The sequence below is a fragment of the Ursus arctos genome, unplaced genomic scaffold (assembly GCF_023065955.2).
Source record: "Ursus arctos isolate Adak ecotype North America unplaced genomic scaffold, UrsArc2.0 scaffold_8, whole genome shotgun sequence".
In the NCBI taxonomy this organism is placed as follows: domain Eukaryota; kingdom Metazoa; phylum Chordata; class Mammalia; order Carnivora; family Ursidae; genus Ursus; species Ursus arctos.
Genome location: NW_026623100.1, coordinates 15,300,384 through 15,316,704, shown reverse-complemented (window position 1 = coordinate 15,316,704; position 16,321 = coordinate 15,300,384). Strand labels below are relative to the sequence as shown.

Sequence of the window (16,321 nt, the reverse complement as noted above, 5' to 3'; positions counted from 1 at the left end):
ATTCCTCTGAGTACTTTTCCTCAGGTCCTGCCTGGTGACCTCAGGTACTTCTTGGACATGGGGCTTGCCTTCCATAGTACTTTACCTGCTCCTCCCCATTTCAAGGAAAGGGGGATGTGCAGGAAGTGCTGAGAGGAAGAAATATAAAATCAAGGTATTAGAAATGTGCCTCCGCATTACACTCTGATAAATGGGCAGCTCTGAAACGACAGGGCTCGGCTGTCCCAAGTGTCCCTTTCTTCATCCTGTAACGTGTCTGGGTTTCATGGGAAGTGGGCAGAAAACAGACAAATGTGGAGAACCATGAAGGATCACTGAACACTCAGGACTCTTTGCTCTGTACCAGAATCATTAAAATAAAGAAGCCCCACCCAAGAACCACCAGTTTAGTCACTTTCCCACATCACACCTAAATATCATTTCTGGTAAGCTTGACTGTCTCTGGCAGTTTTTCTAATGGGCTCATTGTCTTGTTTACTTGGCCTACCACAAGTCAGAAGTGATGCTATACTCTTACGATTATGAGCTCTATTTCAGAATGCATGACTTCTGAGTCCAGCCTCGTCCCTTATCCACGCTGGAAATTAACAACACAGAGGGGAAAGCAAAAGCAGAGAGCAGGAGCAGGGGCTCCTTGGTTTCCTGTCTCTATTCTCTCCCTGCTCCAAAGGGCCAAAGGGCCTCTGCATATGTCTGCCAGCATAAATCATCCTAAAATAGGATGGAAATCCTACTTCCTTCTTGCCCTGCCCCTCTGAAGCATCTACAGCTTTCCCTATTATCAACCACTATCGACCACTATCGTTACCACGACCCAGGGTAAATACAGTCTGCCTAACTTCCAGGACCCTCCGGAATCTGGTCTCCAGCTTCCACGCAATGTGATTTTGGCTATCCTGCAGCATGTCTTACATCCTGCAACCTGGCAGACCACTCCCCTCAAAGTTCCCCACACCCGGCAAACCCATTCTTGCTACAGAGCCTTGATGTCTTCTCTTCGCCCCTCTTCTCCAAGCTCTGATGACTGCAAGGCTAGCTCACAGCCTGGCCCACGGAGCCCTCTGTCATTCCCCCAGCCCTCAGCGGTGTCTCCCTCTCATGAAGCCCTAATAGGCAAACCCATATAACAGAGAATTACCCACATCCTAGGCTGCCAACCCCTAAATTCAGGGACCACTTTCTCCTTTGGCCTTCCCTCTAATAGGTACCCAGTAAATACTTGAGTGGCTGACCGGTGGGTTGATTCTCTCTTAGGGACCCAAGGTACAACCAGAGCCCTGCCTCCCCCAGCACGGCTAAGGGATCTGGGCAATAAAGCTTTACTTTCTCTCCCAGAACGTGATTAACTGTGCCAATGCATGTCAGTGCATGAGTGTGTGCGTGTGCGCACGTGCACACACACACACACACACACACACACATGCACGCACACAGCTCTCAGCAGGACCCCTCGTGATGTTCAGATATTTAGTCCATCCTTCCTTCATCTTGGAAACTATGCCTGGTGTTGGCATGGTCAGCGAAGAGAAAAATTCTCTGCCTCAGTGAGATTTAGGGGTGAAAGCTTTTGTCAAACAAGGGGTAGCCCAAAGGGGCTGAGCAGCTGAGGCCTAGCTGATTCAGCCTGGTGGAGATTTCCAGCGAGATTCCAGGAGTTCACTTGCTCTAGCCTGCTGATCTCAGACCAGGAAGACCTGTCCCCTCACTTGGCCCAGAGCAGAGAGGTCTCTGAACTCGTCGGCAACAGATATGTTCCTTGGCAGCCTGATCCCAGGGCTGGTGCCCAATGGCCGAGACTGGAGCAGAGCAAGGAGACAGTAGAACCGTCCTGGCCCTTCCTTCCCTACAACCAAATAATTTTCCTGTCAGGTCCAGTGCCTTTCGAGCTTAAGCCTGGGAATAGGAATTGAACCAGCGGGCTGGCTGTTACCAGGCTTGCTGATTTGCCAGATACATTGCTTCTGTTCCTGGGTAGGGCTAGAATTTTCTAGAGACCGTCCAAAGTGAGGCTATTCTGGACAAGATACGGTACCACTCCCTGAAGAAATGAACTTTTGCTTCAAGATTAGAATCTTTAAAATGTTCAAAGTAAATGTTTATTACAATCAGCCTCATAATAAAACATCTTTAAAATCTAATTACTGCACCATGCATTCAAAGGCACACAATGGGCATGTTTTGGAAGTGGACAAACAAGCCTAGATTTCAGAATCGCCAGCTCGCTTCCCAGGAGTGGCCTCCATTTATCTTGTCAACTAAAATAAATATTTAATGGCTCCTTCTCCATTCCTTTAAACAGACCACTATAAAAACTGGGAAATACACATACCCCGAACACAATTGAAGAACGTTTGAGTTGTCAAACTTCACAAAGCCAGGAAACCCCAACTTGAAGCTAATGGTCATTCGCCTCCATCCGCAGGCACGCAGACGCCAGCGGGGAGGCAATGAACCCAGCTTGCTTATAGGGTCAGTTCCCACAGCACAGAAGGGCCTTCCCTGCTAATCTCCCCGGGTCCCAGAGAAGCCTGCGGAGCTGGGCAGTGATAACACAGTTTCATCTGCTCTCTCCATCAGGGGCAGGGAATTTTTTTTCTTTCTTTCTAATTAAGAGCCCTGACTCACTGGAAAAAAAAAATCAGTCTGGGGTCACCCATAAATTTAAAGTCAACTCAGTAGGGCTGTTCTGTTTCTGAGAAGTGAGAAATGTAAAAGGGCTTCATTTACCAGATTTCAGAAGCGAGAACAGAGGTCACTCTGTAACAGTGAAGTAGAAGAAGAAAGAGATCAAGGACGAGGTGAGGAGAGAGATGTAGACAGGTCGGCTGTAGGAGGCAGAGAGAGACGGAAGAGGAAGAGAACAGAAAATATAGAGGAAAAAGGTCATTATATTCTGAAGCGTCACACCGAGTAAATATGCGGGTCCGACCACCGGGCTTTGGACTTCAGAATTAGAGATGTCTTCATAACGTTACTCATCGTCCGCCAACTGTCCTTTACCCTTAGTGCTTAAGAGGCTCTTTTCAGCATGGCCTCCCTGTGCCCCAGTGCCAGGAAGGAAACGGTTCTGTCGGCTACAGTGTCCGTGCCCTTGCCTCAAGGGGCAGAGGGAGTCCAGCAAAGGCCCAGCTAAGACTATGCGCCCCTCTTCCCAGGAGACCGCCAAAGCGCAGGTGCACGCGGGACCTGGCCGCGAGCTCGCTGACTGCCGACGCTGTTGCCTGCAGTCAAAGGAGGTCTGGCTTCGTTGTCACCCCTGCTCCCAACACCCGTGAAGGACTTGCTAAGTCAATTAAGCACGTAAACAAGATGGCTAGAGAGTGTTTTAAACTATTTAAGAGGATAAAAGTTTTAAGGACTTTGTAGCCACCTATTTGTTTTTCAAAGAACGCATTTGCTGATAAACGGTGCTTATATTAAAGTCCGCTTTCTTTTCCTTCCACCCTTCTGGCGATGGCCTCTCCCGGGCAACCACCTGGTTCAGCTCATTTTGGTTTCTATAGGTGCTTATAAGCCTGGGCACGGCACCTCCTTAATCAGATCCAGACTACTCACTCGCTCAGCTTGAGATGCCTTTTGCTTTAATGAAATCTTACGCAGAGCTGGCTTGCTTTAAACAGCAGTACTTAAGCCCTGGGTTTTCCTCAGATGCTATGTGGGTATGTGAAATCTATACAACCAACTCTGTAGGGACAATCCATTTTCATCTTGTCGGGGTGACGTGTTACAGGCGTGTTACAGGTGTTGCAGGTACTTTATACCTAGGAAGGCTGCCCTGGCTCAATCCTGGACTGACCCTGCTCTGAGTGCCACCAAATGCCACAGCGGCCTTGTATCACCTTGAGACCCACATGCAGGAAGAAGACGCTTGCCTTGAATTGTAGCAAGAGAGGAACAGATCACGTAGAAGGAATGATTTTTGAATTATGAGGTGGATTAAATTGCAAAGAGAATTTGTAGAGCTGCCTCTTCCAGGAGTATTTGGAACAGACTAGACAGGACAATATTTAAGCATTTCTTATATATGTGCTCAAACTCTGGGTTGATTTCGGAACACTGTCTTTGGAGGAGACACAGACGCACAAGGAGAGCACTTAGAGTTTCTTCTAACTCAGGGATTTAGAGAAATTCGCTCTACCCTCTCATATAAGATGTGTGCAGAAAAGCTAATAAAGTGTAGGTCTGCAAAAATATTTAGGATATCCTATATGGGAAACTAAAAAGTACATGTAATGTATTAATCTGAAATATCACTCCGAATTTTAAAATGCCACCCGTCCTCTAAAAAAAAGTACAATAAAAATAATTTATTAAATGTATCTCGTTATGCAATGAGAGTATATAATCTTTTACTACTAATTTGCCTGAAGTTAGCCTATCTTCTTCCCAGATTTCAAAACTCTTGCCTTCCAGGTGTTTTGATTGTATGTATCTTATAACTCATGGCTCTAATTTTCTTCAGTGACCTTCTCTTTATGATCCCCCTCTTCTCTCATTATTATCTGTACTCTTCCCAACTTCTTTATATAAGAATTCATCATAAATCTGAACCACAGAATTTGAAATGCAGGCATCTTAACTATCCAATTTATTAAACCTCTGGTATGAGCATGCCCTATGTGGCCTTAATCCAATGGCGAAACAGGGTTGCCTTCAGCTTCTTTAACTGTAAAGATTACATGACCCTCTTTGTTAATCTGAAATTTTCACTGTGAACGGTGATACTGTTTTCTCCCTATTGGTACTGATCCTATCTATACAATCTGCTTGGATAATTTATTTCTCAGATACAGGAAGACTCCTACAAATGACAAAATCACAGTGGGATTACGTGAATCACACAGCCGCCCCGTCCTCCCCATGCCTGGCTCCCTTCACAGTGACTCTCTTTCGCCACTAGGTGGCACCTCCACATGAATTTAAGAACCACCTCATTTTAGAGTTAAACGATTTGGGAATAACCTCTTTCCCCCCTTCCAGGGAAAGGAATGCTCTATTTTGTACCATTCACTGTGGTTCCTTAAGTGGCAGGTGTATCACTATCTAAACTCTTGGAGATCAGGAAAAAGCTCTTTTACGTCTTTGATAGAATAGTCTCTGGCACAGGATTAACGAGGTACGTAGCACGTGCTCAGTAAATACGTTTGTTCACGGGCTGCTCAGTACTTTAGGAAAGGGAGTAGAAGGGCTCTGTGTGAGTCATAAATGGAGACAGCTCACCATCGATCACAGTGGTAAGCAGGACATCCTCCTTTAGCCTTGCCCCGCATTGCTCCCCTCGTTAAGAGCCGTCAACCACATCCACGTAAATGTGACAGACGTGAAGTGTCATAGAATTTAACTTTTAAGATGTTTACTATGTTTTAGATAATTACTCCGAGGCCGTCCTCTGACCCTTTATTACGAGGAGTGGGACAAATGCACTCTGAGCCATCCGTGTGCCCTTCCTTATCCCCAGATGCTTCAGACCTGTTGTTCCAGCTTCCAGCGACTCTGAGAACCCAAGAGTTCAAATGCAGGGTCACAGCCTGCTTTCCTCTCTTCTGTTTTATTTCCCTCTTCTCTCTCCAGTCTCCCTTCCCTTTTCTCTTTCACCCCTCCCTTTTTTAAATTCTGTCTGTGGTCTTCATATATCAAAGAAAAAGTCCTAAACTGGCTTTAAAATGATTTTGTGGATTCCAATTGCCTTCTATTTTCATCAGATTCTTTCAGTTTTCCTTATGGGAGAATTATCCTCTTGTGGGAAACCATCATCCCGCAATGTGTGTTACATGTCATCAAATCGAGTGAATTCCTAGGTTTAACGGAAAATGGAAAGCACTCCCTCCCCATTAGCTATCGTATGTAGTGTTGGTTTTTGAAGCATTGGTCTTGGAAGGGTATTAAGGAGACAGAGAGACGGGGGGGGCGGGGGAGAGAGAGAGAAAGAGAGGGCGCATGCGTGCATGGGTGTGCGTGCACACCTTGCCCCGTTCTAATGAAAGAGTGAAAACAAAACAAGCTACCAAAACCAAAAAAATCCCAGTCTTCATCAAAGCAATAGAGAAATAGCACTTAGGGCTTAAGGCCTTAAAATAGTCACTTTATAAACTGTCTAAGCCATGTCCGTGCCCTTGTTAGCTAATCTGCTAACCGATTAAACACAACTTCCATGAGGCACAGCATTCTGCGTGTTTCAGCGCCTGTACACTCACGCCTCCAGCGCCACTGAACTCCGAGTTCGGGCCATGTAATGAGGTTTCTTGAAAGGCAAGATTTTGCTGAAAATGCAATGTGTCCAGCAGCACTGAGACGCAGTATCGCCCTCCACACTCTGAGTCACAAAGCCCTAAATCACAGGTTCCTCCAAGCCAGTATCGACTCTGCCAACCAGCTCTGAGCCAGAGGACGCAAGCAGTCCGCGCGGGGGTCTCCCCGTTCTGCGGCCGCTTCCTCTTCTGCCACTGGTGGGACAATGCCTCCTGGTTTTGTCCCCTCTTCTATCCCAAGCAACGTTGCTTTCAGGAAATGACCTGAAACTCATTCAAAGCAAGGTAACGAATGGAGGACAACCTCAGATTACTCTTCCCAGAGAATTATTTTCTTCCCTAAATTTAACAAGGATCAACGTGTTAAGCTTAAAAAAAAAATCCCTACTATGAGCTAGAGATGGTGAGTTCTTTCCTTGGACGGCAGGGTCTTCCCAGTGCTTGTGGGGTCAAGTGAGGGATGGGCTTCACTCAGGGGGGCTCACACCGTCCCCCGCACTACAGCCGGTGCTCCGGGCTGGGTGGCGAGGGCATCCACAGCGGCGCCCCATCCTCGAGCAGCACCCGTGGGCTGCACAGTGGCATTTCCCGTGCCATCTCGAGAGCCTAGAGAGGGGCGCACATTACAGAAGTGTGTCTTCTGCCCACAGTGTTCATTTGAACACAAAGCCTCCATCTGAGAAACGACCTTCCACACAGCATGGATTTCTCCAGTGCCTGCCTTTGGGACAATCTTTATCTCCAGTCTTCATCCTGATCCCAGTAACACCACTATCAAGCCCTGTAATCAATGCTGTGTGAGAGTTCCAGGACAAAAGTCTTCATATGTGACATTTTCTCCCTATGAAGTTAGAGCACTTCTTTCTACTTAGAGAATGACCTGCTGCCTCTAAGAGCCTGGGTCCTGGCATCATGGTGGTCAAATGGGGGGACAGGAATGACTCAAGGATCCTTTCACCAAAGTCCTTTGACTTTGCCTCGAGCGGAGGCCAATTCTAAGAAGGGGCATATGCACTCTTACGTACTCTTTCTACAACTTTATAATCAACAACTTGTAGTGAGAATAACCACTCATACCAAACATTTCCTATTGAACTTGAACTTAGGCCATCTCACCAGAGTTGATACTTTGAACCACATCACTCTCCCACAGGAGAATTGTGGTTTTGGGGGTCAGAATCTAGCTTAGCTTCCTTTATCAAAAAGACTTCAAAATTAGGCTGAGCGGTGGCTGGAGTGGAGGTGACAGAGAAGGAGCGAAGGCTGAGGGAAGAGCTCACGCACGGAAGGGAACAGTGGAAGCCAGGCAGCCGTGGGGCCATTTCCAGGCCAGACCCCGAAGCTCCCAGCTGGCCTCTGAATTGCGAGTGCTGAGGCGGATTGCTAGACTCCGGTCTCCTGGGAATGGCGACTGGCCTGGAAATTTCTTCAGGAGCCTGACACATATGTGGAGGGCTGGGTACACACCACCGCAATCAGTAATGAGCTACACAGCAGAACAGCTCTGCCGTCAGCCGCTGACGCTGCCTCAACAGGGAACCACCAAATATGGTACCAGGAGCCCCTCAGACACACTGATGGAATGACGCAGTGACACACGTCCACAAACGTGTACCCAGCAATGCAATACCCATGCCCCAGACCCATACCTTTCCCATAGGCACAACCGCACACACACACACACACGTGAGACAGCCCAGCTACGGCACACACACTCCCGGGCCCCCACCTGTCGTCACAGTAGGTGAACTTCATGTCCATGCTGTGGCGGCTGAGGAAGGTCTTGCTGTCCAGGGGGATGTCCATGTGTGACGGGTGCTGGATGGGCTCGCACATGATGATGAGGCAGGACAGCAAGGGCTCCTTGTAGCTGCAGAGGCCACTGTGAGGGGGGCAGTTGTTGTACACCTTCACCTGGCCAGTGCAGTGCAGGACCTGGAGACCAGCCATGGAGGGTCAGGCACGGGGCCAAAGAACATGGTCTCGGGGGAGGGGACTCCAACCCAGGCCCGATGTCATCCTACCTTCCAGGTGGCTGACTTGAGGTTGACGGTCCGGCCTCTGTTGGTGACCGTGCACTTCATCCTCATGAAGAAGTCCCGCTCTGTGGACAGGTCTTTGCTTTTCTTTCCGAAACCAGAGCCTGGACAGGGAAGAGTAGAGCGCACCGCTGGACTGCGGTTTTACGTTTACGTTCAGAAGAGGCGCCCCGGTGCCATTTTTCTGGGTCACGTGTTGTGTGTATTTGCCGAGGATCTGCTCCCTGAGCTCCGCGGCCTGCCATGAAAGCTGAGCGTCACCTCGGCCTGGGGACCCCAGCTGGAGTCTAAGGTCCTGAGGGCTGTTCCCCTGTTTTGTTTCCCCTGCATCTAGCATATAGTCAGTGCTCACTTCGCGGTGGCGAGGCAACGAGGGACTGGAAGCTGTAATCGGGCACGTCTCTCCTGGGGCAGGCCCGTGTTCCCTAGCAGGAAGTCCCAGGGACAGTGTGGCTGAGACCACCGTCTCCTCAAGGGGATAAACCTCTCAGATTAGAAAGGTCTCTCGGACACCCCTGTTTTGTCTGCAGTCCTGTCCCTCACGAACGTGAACCTTATTTTCAACCCACCACAGTTGCACTCGGGACACCGCACCATCCGCTCTCTCCCTAAAGTGACCTGTGTCAAGGCTCACGACAGACCGCTGGCCCAAGCCTCCTGGGTTTGCTGCACAAGTTCGCTTTGAGGATGAACTCAACATGGCTGAGATCCTTTCTCAGCCAGAATTAAATAAATCACCAAGACAAATGACACAGCCTCCTTCCTCATGGTCTCCAGATGCCCGCTCCCGCAGAGCTTTTCCCACGTTCCAAAAAACAGTGACGAATGCAGTAAGTGCCGGGGGAGACCCCTCGTCCATACCCGAATTCTGCCTCCACCACCACCATCTCCAGCCTGGACCTTCCCAGGTACACTCCTGCCCCCTGGCCAGCATCACAGAACAAGCCAGAGACTTTTTTTTCAAATCGTCACACCCCTCCATAAACCTCTAGACGGCCACGATTTATTTGAAAGATGTATCCCCAAAAAGCTGTGTCAAATGACTTTTGGCATCTCTGAACCTATCATAAACATCTCGAGAGGAGAGCCTGCTGAATAAGAGAATGAAAGTGAGAAAGTGAATCTTTTTTTTTTTTTTTTTAAGAAAGAACATTTCTCCATCATGATGATAAAACCCTCTCTCCAAAACTTAATGATGTTCCTTCCAATTTTAATTTTCACAGGTGGGGTTTACATATCAGGAGATATTTTTGTATCCCAGGGTCTGGACCTACCCTCAGGACCAGTTCAGGTACTGGGACTAAGTGGGCTGGAGAGACTCGTTTGTGGCTATGGCATGGGTTACTGTTGTGGCCTAACTTGCCAACCTCAAGATTCTCCCCATTCTGCCATTTGATTAATCTTTCTAAACATAGCTCCAGTCAGATTATCTCACTCTGGCTCAAAAAATTTTCAAAAGCTCCTCTCTGTCTATAGGATAAAGTTCGAGGCCCTCCACCCGGCCTTCAAAGCCTTCCACAATCTGCCTCATGGTCTTATCTTCCTCTCGGCATTCACACTAACCCTTTGCTTCTAGATCATGAGTCCACTCAGGCCAGTGCCTTCAATGAGGATTGGCTGATTCATAGAGTTTGATCCCGAGTCCTTGACATATGGACCAAGAGACCTAATGTTCTACTCAGATAAAGAGAGTAGAATCATGCTATGAATCATGGTACTTGAGAGCTGGAAGGTCCTAGACTTTGCCTGGTCCAATACCATTCATCTAAAAGGAGAGGTTCTGAGGAACAAGGCAACGCAGTGACCTGGTTCAGGTCTCATGGTTGGACTGAGACCAGGTCAGTGGCTGAACTTAGACTGAGAACCGAAGGGCCGAAGAGTTTCTGAGTAGAGAAGAAGAGGCTTTTTGATTTTGGAAGGTTTCTAGCATGTGCTTTAGAAAGAGATTCAGAAAGTCTGATGGCCCCTGCCTCATAGCAGCAGACGAGATTTCTTAGCAGCACATGGAAGACACTGACCAGCCCTGTGGAACGCTCTCCAGCCTGTGAACTCTAGGAGCCAGGTGGCCTGCGGCCTCGAGGTGGGAGAGCAGAGGGGCTGGGTGCGAGCTCCGGGTGGGGAGGGGGCTGTAATGCCGCACTCCGTGGGCTCAGTCTGTCCCCAGGATGGAAGCAGGCCTGCCGAGCACCTGCTTCATCTGCGTGTGCAGTAACAAGAGCCCAGCCTTGCAGGCTTGGTGCCTCGGCCTCAGTCATTCAGGCTGGACAAGCACGCGACCCACGGTAGTGACAGGTGAGAGATGTAAAAGGAGATGGACAGACATGGGCACAATCTGCCCAGGATGGTGCTGGAATCTCTGGTTCAGAAGGGACTGTGAAAGTCACGGAGACTTGCTGCCTCTCAAAGCTTCAGTCCTCTTGACAATACCCTCATCCAAGCCTTTGCCTGAAGGGCCCCAGTGACAAGAGATGGAAGAAGGAGCTCTGACAGTCATTGCAAAGTGCTTTCTGCTTATGTGGGCTCTTCCAACCACAGGCATCTGGGGGATATACCCCCACAGGTAGGGCACAGTATATGAGATCTTCTCCATCTCTTCTCCATCAAAAATGACCTGTGGGTCTTATTATCAGGGGACCAGATTCATTCCTTGGCTCCCAGGGTATCTGGGCTCCAAAGGTGGCCCCAATGAGTCATGCGTGCCTTCTGATATGCATGGCCTTGTGTACTTGCCTCCCATGCTGAGCAGGGGCTGACTTGTAACTCCCTCTAACAACAGAAATGGGCAGAGTGACACTGGGCCAGCGTCCGGACTCAGCCTTCAGAAAGTCTGGCAGCTTCTACTTCTGCACTTTGGGAACCCTGAGCGGATGTGTCAGAGGTCTGGAGAGGGAGGGGCTCTGGGATTCCATGGAGTGAGAGAGCGATCAGCCCTGCCACCCACTGAGCTCCCAGCTACTGGCCATAAGGTCCAAGAGGTGCGGGGGAGCCATCCTAGTCATTCCACTTAGTGCGGCCCCCAGACGACAGCAGCCCAGCTGATAGCACAGGGAGCAAGAGAAGAGCCCACAGAACCCACAGAATCATGATGGGTAATAAAATGGTCACTTAAGCCACCATGTTTTGGGTGGTTTGTTCCATAATGGTAGACAAGAGAGATCGGTTTCGTGAACATTCGGGCATAGGCGAGTACTGGTTTGGGTGGTGCCATTTGGCAGAGACGCTGGCCTCTCAGGCGGTGAGACCTGCTGGAGACAGTGTCCTAAGTCAGAGGACTGCCTGCCTAGCATGGCATCAGGCACCCTGAAGGGCCAGCTGGAGACAGTTCTGAGTAGCAAGTCCTTCCAGTGCCCTCCATCTCATGCTGCAAACTCTGAGGGATCTTTTATGGATGCCAGTTTTTTCCTGGATCATGATGACCCCGATCCATCACCCCCACATTTGTAGACAAAGGGAATGCAGAGCCCCTCTCAGGGTGTAAGAAGGAAGGAAACACACAGTGAAGAATACTTTACCACTTTTGAGACTCAGGTTCTCACGAATCTCCTCATGGTCACAGGGATGAGTGAAGTCAAAGATACTGTGTCCTGTTAGCTCCACCTGTTTCAAAAACAAGGTTGGGCTTCTTTATTCCTGCTGCTGAAGAAGGCTCCAAGAGGCAGCTGAGTCACCTTCCAGGCTGGGATGGGGAGCACACTGAAGGAGGTCCTTTGCATCCCAATGCAGTGCTGCCCACAGACATGCGGACGTAACAAAGGACTGCCACTGATGGCAGAGACTCGATTCCCAAGGCTTGGTCTGTTAATCAGCCAGCAGAGCTGCCCACCAGCAAGGCCTACCCCAACACCAGGGGCCGGGATTGTGTTCCTGAGGCTTGTAGCCTGAGGTCAGAAGGAGCGGGGTGGGCACAGGCAGGGAGAGGTCAGGAGAAGTGTGACCAGAACCCTCCACTCATTTCTACCCCTAAATGGAAATATTTTCCCCTTTTGGAAAAAGCCAGACGAGAATGTCACCTGTGTGAGTCCCATGAACTTGCTGATGTTTTCCGACAGAAAGATCATGTCACCATCTTGGGTCACCACGGCAATGAAGCCCTCCAATGCTTTCAGGTACAAGTTGTCCATCTGTTGATTAGCTTCGGCTTCAGACTCATTTTCAGAGCAAACTGGAAAGAGAGGGGGGTCGGATGGCCTACACGAATGTGGTACTAAGGCAGAAGTGACTGGCTCAGATGAACATCTGCCAGAGATGCCTCAAGGGCATTACGTGGACTTTTCTGGAAATGCACACTGCCAACCATCTAAGGGTCTACCACATGCCCAAGCAGCTGGTGTTTGGTTAGCACCACTATGCAGACGACACCCTGATGGGGCTCTGCAGGTGGTGAGGCTGTCGTGGCAGCATACTTCTGGGCCTAGGGATAATGGTGACAGCAGGTGTCATGGATGTGACGGCAGTCACAGTAGCACTAGGAACCATAACCTTCACTGCTAACGTACATGGAGCAATGACTGCACATGAGGTACTGCACTGAACGTACCGTATAACGTCTACAATGCCTGTGAGGTAGGTACTATTTTTGTCTCATCTTATAGATGAGGCTTAGAGAGACGCAGTCGGTCATTTGCCAGAGGCTGTAAAGACTGATTAGCAGGCTCAGGCAGCTGAATCCACAGCTACACTCCTAACCATTTATGGGCTTAGGAGTCAAACAGATATAGGTTCTATTCCTCTTATTAGACTATGACTTTGGCTAATGACCTCTTTGAACATCAGTTTCCACATCAGCCCAATGAAAATAAAAATTTCCATTTTTTTGAGTCATAAGGATTAGATAAACATTTAAAATGCCCAAAAGCACCACCAGTCACTGTGCTTTTTCTTCCCTTCTGCTCCCTCTAGGATACTACTACTGCCCTAAAGTTGCTCAAAGTCTAGACAGGGGACGTGCAGCACACAGAGACGCAAATCTAAGTAAAAGCTCAGTGGCAACAGAGCTGGGTGACCAAAGAGGAGTGTAGACAGTAAGTGCTCATGGGTTCAGAGGAAGACGGGGTCACTTTGAGGTGGTCAGAGACATCTGTTCCACAAAAAGGGCATTTGAAGAGGTTCATGAAAAACAGGCACTCATTCTATAAAGCAAAAGAACTTTCTGGACCAGGTTGGGTTGGGCAGACACTGGGCAAATATGGAGGTGGTAGAGCCTGGAGCAAGCTCCCTCCCTGGGAACTAAGAAGATACCCATCTGGCCAAAGAGGAGGCTCCATTTCCCAGACTTAGTCATTGGGCCGTTGAGGTGGGTGCGGCGTCCTGGAGCAACGGCATCTCAGAGCACTGCTTTTGGGAGAACCACGTGGCAATGGCATGCGGATGGTTTGGAGAGAGACACTGAAGACCAGAGGGGCAAGAACCGCATGAGGACACCCCTGCACTCATGGCAGGCTGGAGAAGCAGCTGCTGGGGGCAACCTGGGGAAGCACCCCCCCCCCAGCCAACCACTGTGAGTAGCCCTGGTCTTTCAAGTACACTTCTGCTAGCTGCAGAGTAGCAGACAAAATGTAGACTCAGCTCTCGTCCCAAAGTTCTCAGGCCCCAGGCCCTCGGCTGTTGTCCCCAGGCTACAGACTTTATTTTGGCCCTGCTTTTCCTACTGTATTATTTAACTCCAAACATACCTTTACTTACAAAAATTTGCATTCATCCAGTACAAACGTCACGCCAAGTAGACCTCATTTAATTTATAGAACAAGGGGATCAGAGAGTAATCTGTCCTTTATAAAAGTTAATACTTACTGAACTAAACTGCGTCTTCCAACTTGAGACTGTTCTAGGGAATGTAAAACGCAGTTAGATCTTTGGGCCACTTGGCAAAGAGCACACGGATACTGTGAGATGAGGTCCAAGGGCCTCTCTGCGAGGGCGCCAGGTTTATTTGGTTCTCTTTTCCCTCGAGCCCCTAAATTTAAGCTCTGGGCTATCTGCTGCTATTCCCCCAGAAGAACAAATCCAAATTAGGAGATGTTTCTACCAAGGGGCTTCAGTGGCACCACTGGGGACCAGCCACCTTCGGGACACCGGATCAGCAAATGTGCCGGAGTCACAGAGGAACACAGCAGGCCCATCCAGGGATGGGCTCTCCTTTAGAACCGAGAGTTGGGCTACAGAGAGTGGTATCCCGGTGACTTCCCTTCTGTTTTGCTAAAATGGTAGAGCAAAGGAGGGAGATTCTTTCCTCTTCACACCCTAGCTAGCTTCTGGGAAGGCAGACCATCAGGGGATGGCCTTATACCACACACGTACCCACACCTGATTCCTGCTTAGGGTTTCTGCCAACTAACTAGTCAGCTGAACTGACGATGATGAGTCCGAGTTCTAGGTGGGGGTGTGGCCACTGCCAACGTTGGTGCTCGAGCTAACGGCCGTATTTAAATAGGGGCTTTAGGAGAGATGATGATGTGACTCAGTGATTTCACAGTTGAGTGTGTACCAGCATCCCCTGCCGGGCTTGCTAAAGCAAGGATTTCGAGGCCGGGGGCTACTACATAACTCGTGGGCCCCGGTGGGACACGTGGGGCCTCTTGTTGAAAACTTTAACCATGTCCAGGGCCCCTCTGAGCACGGAGCCCTGTGGGACTGCATAGGTCACAGGCTCGGGAAGCTGGCCTTGGACGAGCCCTTCCCCAGAGTCCCTGATGCAGTAGGTTCCAGATGAGGGCCGAGAATCTGCTTTTCTGACAAGTTCCCAGGTGATGCGGATGGTGCTAGGACTACAGGTTGAGAACCACTGCCATAACTCAAGGTCCTACGAGTGACCCTTAATGCTGGGAAAATCCAACTGTTTAGGCAGGTGGTGACATATTGTGGGGATGGGTGAGGTTTCCAGCGCCATTAAATCACACCAGATAGGTGGCCACCTTCTCTAGACAGCAAAGCCCTGTGAGCTCTGGCCTACTGAGAAGATTTTTTTTTTCTCTTCAATTTCTTTGATCTCAGTGGCAACACTGACATCAAAATCTGGTGTAATCCCAAGACAACCCTATTTGGGTTAACTAGGCCCAGAGGAAATAGTTCGGCTTAAAATTTCCTGTTTTTAACAGTTCCAACCCAGCCAAACTGGTTTCCATTCGTGCCCAGTACACTTGCTTCCAGGAGGTGGCGAATTGGCAAGAGCAGCTGGCCAGCCGGCCTGTGGGAGGAAGGGAGAGGGGCGCTCAGGGGTCATGAATGGAAACAGAACATCTTGGAACTGAAGTCACAATGGCTGGAGGACCAGGAAGCCAGCGGGCTGGCCCCAAGGGACCCCTGGGACAACCTGGCCTCTTTCCTCTATGGAACTTTTGCTCCTGCAACACCTGCTTTTCCTCCTGGGGGATTCTGAAGGAACCTGGCCAGCTCGCTGTCAGCTTGGGGCTGCGGGTGAAAAGGGCAGGGCCGGAGGCAGACCCTCACCCTAGGGGCCGGGGCGCATGCCTGTCACCCTCTGCTGAAAGCTGGTCTGCCTCTTCTCCTGCTCTTTCTTGAGAGCATCAGGTCTTCCCTACGGCATCATCAATCGCTGACTCAGTGTCGGGCACATAGAAAAGTCACCTATTCGCTACGCCTACTGTGTGTCTGCCCTGCACTGGGCACAAGGCAGGAAATCAGTCAGGCCATCTGTCAACAACTGTCCCTGTGTGCTCAGTTCCATCCTAGGGGGGAATCAGGGATACTGAAGGGTGTAAGAGCCATCTTTTCACTCAAGGAATCTACAGACCAGTGGGGAAGACAAAGATAGACCACAATAAGATTACACAGCAAGCCAGAAGAAACCCTTGGTGCTAAATAAAGAGGAGCCCACAGCAGGTGCTCGAGAAGCCCCCTGTGGGGTCCCTAAATCTCCGTGGGCTCTAGGTCTCAGTTACTTGTTTCCCAGGACCCTTCAGAGTCCAACCCCCCGGAAGAGGGGCGGGCCATCGGAATCAGAGGCACTGTGCTAAGACCAAGCGTGCTCAGCCTGGGGAGCACAACAAGATTCTTTAATGCTAAAAATAGCCCCAG

At 49.7% G+C, this 16,321-nt stretch overlaps 1 protein-coding gene across 1 annotated transcript in view; it reads right to left on the bottom strand.

Moving 5' to 3' along the window:
• EPAS1 (endothelial PAS domain protein 1) overlaps nt 1–16,321 on the bottom strand; it is an 82,591-nt gene that overhangs the window by 15,025 nt on the left and 51,245 nt on the right. The window contains exons 3-6 of the mRNA XM_026486635.4: nt 12,298–12,449; nt 11,800–11,884; nt 8,273–8,391; nt 7,978–8,183 (exon numbers count right to left, since the gene is read on the bottom strand). Of these exons, the coding sequence (XP_026342420.2) occupies nt 7,978–8,183; nt 8,273–8,391; nt 11,800–11,884; nt 12,298–12,449 (562 nt within the window). The remainder of the gene's footprint in view (nt 1–7,977; nt 8,184–8,272; nt 8,392–11,799; nt 11,885–12,297; nt 12,450–16,321) is intronic.